At 39.2% G+C, this 9,182-nt stretch overlaps 1 protein-coding gene across 1 annotated transcript in view; it reads right to left on the bottom strand.

Moving 5' to 3' along the window:
* Positions 1-1,891: 1,891 nt before the first annotated feature.
* Positions 1,892-9,182, bottom strand: part of CFAP44 (cilia and flagella associated protein 44) — a 147,311-nt gene continuing 140,020 nt past the window's right edge. The window contains exons 34-35 of the mRNA XM_007516341.3: positions 7,371-7,505; positions 1,892-2,276 (exon numbers count right to left, since the gene is read on the bottom strand). Coding sequence (XP_007516403.1) covers positions 2,106-2,276; positions 7,371-7,505 — 306 coding nt within the window. The 3' untranslated portion in view covers positions 1,892-2,105. The remainder of the gene's footprint in view (positions 2,277-7,370; positions 7,506-9,182) is intronic.

Below are 9,182 nucleotides of genomic sequence, written 5' to 3'. Positions count from 1 at the left end.
GCATATATATAACCTGACATTAAGAACCTAGAGGTCACTCCCAGAAATGCAACAGGTTTCATGTACTCAAATTTCACTTACTGAAGCCAAGATCCCTCAGATTCGGGCTGTGACTCACTTCTAACCCACTGGCTTTTTTTTTTTTTTTTTTTTAATGAGAAAGAAAGGAGAAAGAGCTAGCTATCACTCTGGTACATGTATTGTGGGGGATTGAACTCAGTACCTCATGCTTGAGAGTCCAATGCCTTATCCATTGTGCCACCTCCCAGACCACAAAAGTAATCTTTTTTTCTTTTCTATTTTTTTTCTTTTCCTTTTTTTATTACCAGAGCACCCTTCAGCTCTGGCTTATGATGGGGAGTGGGACTTTGAAGTCTCTGGCTTGAGAGTCTCTTTGCATAACCATTATGATATATTCCCTACCACCCCACTCCACATCCACTGATTTTTTTTTTAAGATCTTTTGTTTTTTTTCTCTTTAATGATACAAACTGGTTTTCAAAGTGAATCGTGGCAAATTTTATAGAAGTGACATGAAATTACTTTCTTCCCAGAATCAGAATTAGGACCCTAACACCAAAAGGTTTTAGCTTTCAAAAGGAAGGGGGCAGGGGGAGACTCAGTAGAGAATAATGGAGGTCTCAGGGCCAGGTGGTGGTACACCTGGTTGAGTGCACAAGTTACAATGTGCAAGGACCTGGGTTCAAGCCCTTGGTCCCCACCTGCAGGGGGAAAGTTTCACAAGTGACGAAGCAAGGCTGCAGGTATCTCTCTCCCTCTAACTCCTCCTTCCTCTTAATTTCTGACCATCTCTATTCAATAAATAAAGACAAAAAAAATTTTTAAAGAGAATAATGGAGCTCTGAGTAGAGAGTTCTATGTTTAATTACTACCAGGAATCCAAATATCAGTGAGATCATTCTTAGGTGGGTGCAGCTATGTATTTTACTGCCTTCTTATTCCCCAAACTAAATGGGTTCTTTCAAAACTGAATTTCAAATATGTCCAATTGAATGTGCTTATTAGAGATGATCTCAAGATGTGATGAAAATCTATTTCATTACTTTCTGGTCTCTATCAAAACCAGAAAAGGAGACTCAAATAGAATATGACAGAAAATGGCAAAGGACTTGAGAGACTCTGGTGGAGGAGGATGAGCACAGGATGGTCCTCCAGTGGTGGAGAGTGAGGTGTGGTGATGCCCATCTTGGGGAGCTGTGGAACTATACTTCCTATGGCAACAATCCTGTAAATTAACATTTCCTCAATAAAATGATTAAAAATAGGTAAAGTGGGGGTGGGGTGGATAACATAATGGTTATGTAAATAGACTCTCATGCCTGAGGCGCTCAGGTCCCAGGTTCAATCCTTCACACCACCATAAGCCAGAACTGGCACAGTCCTTTGGCAAGATAGATAAATAGAATACAAATAGCTTCAGAGAAAATCCTCCTTACTATTTTGCAAGCTGAAGAATTGGCTAAAACTGGTTGCTCTAGGACACTGATTGTTTTCCTGCTTTCTGCCAATCCCAAACTGCTATGCTGTATCTGTTTGTATTTCTTGAATCCCGAACACTTAAATAACTATATTATGAAGTTAATAGCATCAAAATCCTAAAGTGCATTTCTTATTCTAAGATATTGTTGGCAAAACAGTTTTTTTTCTCAAGTCCTCTCAGAGACTACTTAAATCACCTCAAGTATATTTTCCAATGACTGAAAAAAGAGATTTCTCATGGACTGTGACTGACAGTTTCATTTGCCAAGCAGTAAAAATTCATTTAGTCAAAGACAAATTTTCTTAATGCCAGATATATTAAAGGTCTTTTCTTGTGATTTTTGAGAAGCAGTCTTATGAGATTTCATATTCAATTCACTTGGCTCTCAACAAACCAAAAATGGTTCTGTTTAATAATAGGCATTGGTCAGTTCTAAGATGATCAGACAACAATTATTAAAAGTACAGAACAAGACTGGTTTTAAATTTTTCTATAAGTTCACTTTAAAAATCTTACTGTAAAACACAACTTACAGTGAATCCCATGTCAGAAATCTTGGATTTAAAGGAGGGGAAAAAACAAGACTCAAAGACATGAATTCTGTCTAGTTCTCTGGAGGAACATGAATGGGAGGAAGAATAAGGCCACCTTTTTTACGTAAAAGAGCAATCTCTGCTTTTAAGGACAGAATCCTTTCTGCCTGGACTTGGATCAATTCAGTGATCCTCTCTCGAGCCACAATATCTGCTTTCCGAGGGCCCTGGAAGGCATTACCCTGTTGAAACAAACAAACAAACAAACTTGCATTGAGAATCATTTGGAATGTGAGTATTCCCCTGGCCTTAAATATGTTAAGAATATCAGCCTATAGTCATTCTCAACAGTCATTGTCCCTTATTTGATATTCAATTTCTCCACTGTTTAATCCACTGAAATTTCCCACCAATAGAAATATGTCATGTTCTGAGAGTCCAGGGAGTAGTACACCTGGTTGAGTTCACATGTTACCATGCTCAAGGACCTGGGTTCAAGCCCTCAGTCCCCACCTTCAGGGTGAACACTTCATGAATGGTAACAACGCAGTACTGAAGACCCCTCTCTCTCCCTTTCCCCCTCTCCTTCCCCCCACTCTTTCTCTCCTCTCCCTCCCTCTCTCCCATCTCAATTTCTGTATCTATTTGAGCTAATGAAGAAATTTGAAAATGTAAATCCCCTATGGGTTAAATTGTCAAGCATTCATATTTACGAGAACTCATCACTGGAATAATAAAAGATGAGGAACATCCTTTAACTATACAGCCTATATTTTGCTTAAAATAGTTTTTTAAAATTTTTATTATCTTTATTTATTAACTGGATAGAAACAGCCAGAAATTGAGAGGGAAGGGGGTGATAGAGAAAGGGACAAAGAGACACCTGCAGCCCTGCCTCACCACTTGTGAAGCTTTCCCCCTTGCAGGTGGGGACTGGAGCTCGAACCTGGGTCCTTGCGCACTGTAACATGTGCACTCAACCAGGTGCGCCACCACCTGGGCCCATATTCATTGTTTTAACATGTTCTTTTTTTCCTCTCCAGACAACTCTTGACATGCATCTACCATCACTTTCAGGGAGGCCCACCTTTCTGCTTTATAGTCTTATCAAAACACCACCACTATTAAATCAAAAATTATATTAAACTACCAGGGTAAGGTAGAAACAGGCTGGGGGTATGGATAGACCTGCCAATGCTCATTGACCTGTCAATGCAGAGAAGCAATTACAGAAGCCAGGACTTCAACCTTCTGCACCCTATAAAGAATTTTGGTCCATATTCCCAGAGGGGTAAATGTTACGGGAAGATGACCACAGAGAGGGCTCTGAATTCTAATTCCATCATGACCCTGAGAAAGAAGAAGTGAGGGAAAAGGATACTCAGAAGTAGTAAGTGTGACTGAGAAGAGAAGGCAGTACTACACACAAAAACAGGGGGGAAGGGGACACAAATATACTTAAATATAAATAGATAGTTATAGAATAGATAGTTATAGAAGTAATAGTCAACCCGTATCTGTGATCTTGGGAGAAATAATGTAGTTTCCAATGGAGGAAATGGGGACCCAGAACACTGGTGGTGGAAAGGTGTGGAACTCTACCCCTGTTATTTGTAATTAGGTAAATCAATATTAAGCACTAATAAACTTGTTAAATTAAATTTTAAAAGACAAAAAAGATCATCTCTCACTGTAATTATCAGGTTGAAACTTACATTTGACTACTTTTTTTTAACCTTAAAAAGAAGAAAGGCATTTTTATGCTGTTTGACCTAAATAGTTATTTGATAAGTATTTTTCTTGACTCTTAAGAGAGAGATGTGAGATTCTCACCTGATTCTCACCATCCACTCAACACCTGTCCTGCAGCTTGTTGAATTAGTAAATGTTCGGCAAGATTAGAATACAAGTTCAATAAAGGGATGTAATATTTAGTACTCATTCTATGCTAAGGACTTTACATAGGCTAGCTCATGTAATCTTCACAACTCTGAAAGAAATGTTATTCCAGTTTTATGTATAGATGAACGATGACTGTGAGGTTCATTTATGAGGCCAAGTTACTATATTATTAAAGCTTAAATGTGTGGTTAGAACTAGGCTACCTAAAACGAAGACTGTGATCAATCCACTATCCTGACTTTAGATTGTAAACCTTCATCATAAGTATGGGTTACCATTACCCAATACTTTCTGCCTCTGCTTTCTTGCCCATTTTGACTATAGAGCTTATGAAAGCAAAGCACTAACCTTACCCAGTTTCTCTTCCAGATAGAAGTGACTAAATGGACGGAAACATTTTTTTTTCTTGCTTTTTAAGTTTTTTCTGTTTGTTTGTTTCTATTCTGCCAAGATTATAGCTGGAACTTGGTCCTCACATGATGAATCCATTGCTCAGATGGCCTCCCACAACCCCTTTCTTATGCTAGTAGAGACAGTAATTGAGAGGGAAGGGGGGAGAGAGATACCTGTAGCACTGCTCTGCCGCTATGGTTAAGGAGTAGGGTTTGAACCCAGGTTCTTGAACAGAGTCATGTGTGCACTCTACCAAGTATGTCACCACCCAGACCCATTTTAGCTTCCGAGAGAGAGAGAGAGAGAGAGAGAGAGAGAGAGAGAGGAGGATGTCAATGGTTGTGAAACAGAGGTAAGGCAGGCATCTTGTTACTTTGAAAGAATTTCAAGAATCACTGAAAATCACAGATACGGGCCCTGACATCACAAACCCACGAGATCAAAAACTTAAGTCATCTCCTTCAGAGTTTCTGTAAGCTGAGAAAGAAATATTTGTATTTGTGTGAGCTTCTCTGAAATGGGAATTTTGGTTGGCTATAGCTCCTAACCCTACTCATGACCCACCACTCCAGCTGGTCGCTTTCTGGTTACCTTAAGTTTTTTCTTACTCTCCTTACCACATCCAATCAAACTATGACTATTCTTACTTTGAAATGCCTTTTGGCACTTGTGATTTTATTCTTGTTACCTACACTCCTTTTTTAATTTTTTAAAAATATTTATTTCCCCTTTTGTTGCCCTTGTTTTTTTATTGCTGTTGTAGTTATTGTTGTTATTGATGTCATCATTGTTAGATAGGACAGAGAGAAATCGAGAGAGGATGGGAAGACAGAGGGGGGAGAAAGATAAACACCTGCAGACCTGCTTCACCGCTTGTGAAGCGACTCCCCTGCAGGTGGGGAGCCGGGCGCTGGTCCTTGTGCTTCATGCCACGTGCGCTTAACCCATTGTGCTACCGCCCGACTCCTGTTACCTACATTCTAATTCATGCCTAGAATTGTTGTAACAATAATATCAATGGCACGAGGACACCTGAGTTGGAGCTTCCTGTCACTGCCTGCAGCAAGGAAGCTTTCTTCTCTCCCCCTATATCTCTCTGTCTCTATCATAAGAGTTAAATAAAACAAATAAATAATAAGAATACATAATTGGAATCAGTTTTGGAGGTAGAGAAACCTGGGTTTAAAAACTAATATCCCAGGTGGAGGGTAGCTAGCATAATGCAAACAGATTCTCATGCCTGAGATTCCAATGTCCCAGGTTCAATTCCCTGTACCACCATAAGCCAGAACCGAACAGTGTTCTGGTTAAAAATAGATAAATATAAAAATAAAATAAAATAACCTAATATCCCCATCAATTAACTCTAAGAACTCAAGCACATTACTGAAATACTCTGCTTTGGAAAGCAGCATTCTGAGAATTAAATGACATTTCTTATGTAATTGTATGTGTAAATATATATCATAACAACATAGACTATTAACTTTCTTTCTCTTTCAACTGCTCTCCCTTCAAATTCTCCTCTCCAGTGTTATCTGGATTTTAAAATACAACCAGTCAGCTATTGTGGCCTGACTGATAACTCTGAATATTTTTTTAAGGAAATAGCCTTCTTGATTCTTCACTTAAAAACTCTTTGGGTGGAGCATTGGAGGAAGTTTCAGTATTATGGTATATTTCTTTCCCTTTCTCTTTCTGTTTCTGATTCTACTGGAAAGGTCAGCCCTGAGTGGTGATGCCCCACCAGTTACAACAATAAAAAAAATTAAAAATTCTTGTGTGGATAGAAGGTCCTTGATATGAAGATTGTAGTCTCCATCTATCATCTGTAATTATAAACCTCTCAAATCTTCATGCTACCTTTTTTTTTTTTTTTGCCTCCAGGGTTATTGCTGGGGCTCAGTATCTGCAATATGAACCCACCGCTCCTGGAGGCCATTTTTTCCCTTTTGTTGCCCTTGTTGTCTATCATTGTTGTTGTTAATATTATTGTTGTCATTGTTGTTGGATAGGAAAGAGAGAAATTGAGAGAGGAGGGGAAAATAAAGGGGGGAGAGAAAGATAGACACCTGCAGACCTACTTCACCGCCTGTAAAGCGACTCCCTTGCAGGTGGGGAGTCAAGGGCTCGAACCGGGGTCCTTACACCAGTCCTTGCGTTTTGCACCACGTGTGCTTAACCCGCTGTGCTATCACCCGGCCCCCTTCATGCTACTTCTTTTATACTCATGCTTAGGACTATGATTCTTAAATTCTACCATGTATGAGAATCATCTGAAGGTGTGTTAGTCAATTATCTAGTCCTCCTCCCTCCCCTGCCAGAATCCCTAATTCATCTGGGTGGTATCCAAGAAAATTTGCATATCTCATATATTGCTCATGTGATACACATACAGTTCTTCAGAGGGCCACACTTTGAAAACCTCTGGCTTAGTCCATTTTTAGGTATTTGGAGAAAATACTAAGTGGACCATGAAGAAACAACCTGCATTTTTACAGACATCATTGTAAGAATATGATGTGTCATTTAGAATAAGCCAGGTATTTGTTAGTGTCCTAGATAGCAAGGTTTGAACCAGCAAACTGTTATTAAGTCAGTTTTTTCAACCATATGTTATGTAAGAGCATAGTTAAAAGCCATAAAAATAGCAAGTCATTTAAAAAGGTAATGTGAGATCCCACATTTCAAGAGGCATACTTTAGGTCACACGAAACAAATGGATATTGGAAGTGAATATTTGGGCACCAGATTCAAAGCTTATATTTACATAATTATGTATGACTAAATAGCCTTACTTCTCCATGTACCCCACACATTAGTACTTAATGTAAAGGCATGGCACCTAAGAGACATACAATAAATTGTCCCTCGAGCTCACTGTAATGTAGTTAGTGTGTCATCCTTTCAGTGTCCTCAGGGACCGCAATGGTTCAAGACCAAGGTATTGTTCAAATGCCAGCACTTGATATTCTTGTGACTAATTACCTTTGCAAAGAATCCCCCAGTTCTAAAAATATGTCTGAATCGAAGGAACATACCTGCTGGTTCTGCAGTGTATTCAACCGAGAATCAAGTTTCTTCTTTTCGATACATAAGTCATTCATCTGATGAAGCTTTTTGGTGTGTTCCTTTGTCTTCATCATTACTTCCCATCTCACTTGAGCGATCTTTTCCTGTATCAGAGCAGAAAGATGCAAAATGAACTGAGTGAACACAGGGAAAACTTTAGTCCATATTTAATCAAAACCACTAGGAAAAGGGAGTGCTATGTATCTGGTAAAACCTGGGCAGAGGGCACCAGGTGGTGGCATACCTGTTTCAGCATACATATTACCAAGTACAAGAACCCGGGCTTATGGCTGCCCGTCTGTCTGTCTGTCTGTCTGTCTGTCTATCTATCTATCTATATCTCCCTCTCAATCTCCCCATTCTCTCTCAGTTTCTCTCTGTCCTAACTAATAAAAGTTAGAAAGAAAAAAGAAAAAGAAAAATATGATTACCACGAGTGGTAGGTTCATAGTGTTGGCACCGAGCCCCAGTGAAAACCCTGGTGGCAAAAAAGGAGAAGGAGAAGGGGAGGAAGGAGAAGGGGGAGGAGGAATGAAAGAAAAATACTGGCAGATGAAACTGCACTTCATTTGGTTTGATAAGAGGACCAAAAAAATAAATGGAGATGGCTCACTGGGTAAGACCACAGGTTTTTTTTTCTTTTTATTTATTCCCTTTTTGTTGCCTTTGTTGTTTTATTGTTGTAGTTATTGTTGTCTTTCTTCGTTGTTGAGTAGGACAGAGAGAAATGGAGAGAGGAAGGGAAGACAGAGAGAAGGAGAAAAAGATAGACATCTGCAGACCTGCTTCACCGCTTGTGAAGTGACTCCCCAGCAGGTGGGGAGCCAAGGGCTCAAACCGGGATCCTTACATCGTCCGTCCTTGTGCTTTGCGCCATGTGCACTTAACCCGATGCGCTACCACCCGACTCCCAAGACCACAGGTTTTATATACATGGCCAAATGTGCTTTGCTCTCTCTCTTCAAATAGGCAAACAACTGTTTGGTTGTAGTAAAAGTCATGATGCATTTTTCTTTTTTGCATAGAAAAAAAATTTCATGGGTGTGAGTAGATAGCATATGTGAAGAGTTATGCAAAGAGACTCTCCTGCTTGAAGTTCTGAGGTCCCAGGTTCTATCCCCCCTGCACCACCATAAACCATAAACCATAAAAGCATAAAAGCAGTGCTCTGGTGTAAAAAAAAAAAAAAATCATGATTTTTCCAACAACTCAATAAATCACAATATTTAAAGAAAAAAAAGACTGAAAAAGGATTAAAGTAGGTAAAAAGTAAGCTGGACATAGATTATCATTACCTCACTGTTGAGGAGTGAAAGTATGTATACCAAGTGCTTGTACTCATTACCTAAAAGGGAGAATGGTGATTTAAGCAGCTTTCCTACATTGCTGCCTCTGTTTGTGGTTCTCCCTTATCCTCTTATTGCTCTGACAAATTTTAAATCACACATTCTAGTTCTTGCATTTCCTTGACAGAAGTCAGTGCTATTGCTTTTAACACTTTAGAAATTTGCTTCTTTGAAGTACTTTGGTAATTGTTGGACAAGCAAAGGCAATATATGATAGAGAAGGAGAAAAGGTTTCTCCAGCTGCCTACTGATAAGACAAGTAACTAGAAATACCACATAAGTTGATTTAAAAAAAAAAAAACCTTCATAAAAGTCCTTGTCTTGGAATTAGGCTATAACTGAGATACTATCTCACTTCATTGGGGAACAGCACAGGCACTAATATCTTGCAGTCAAATAGCCTACACCTTGCTATAAAAATTACTACTTTAAGAT

This window comes from Erinaceus europaeus, chromosome 9, assembly GCF_950295315.1.
Source record: "Erinaceus europaeus chromosome 9, mEriEur2.1, whole genome shotgun sequence".
In the NCBI taxonomy this organism is placed as follows: Eukaryota; Metazoa; Chordata; class Mammalia; order Eulipotyphla; family Erinaceidae; genus Erinaceus; species Erinaceus europaeus.
Note: the sequence above shows the minus strand (reverse complement) of the source record. Positions and strands in the feature narration are given on the sequence as shown.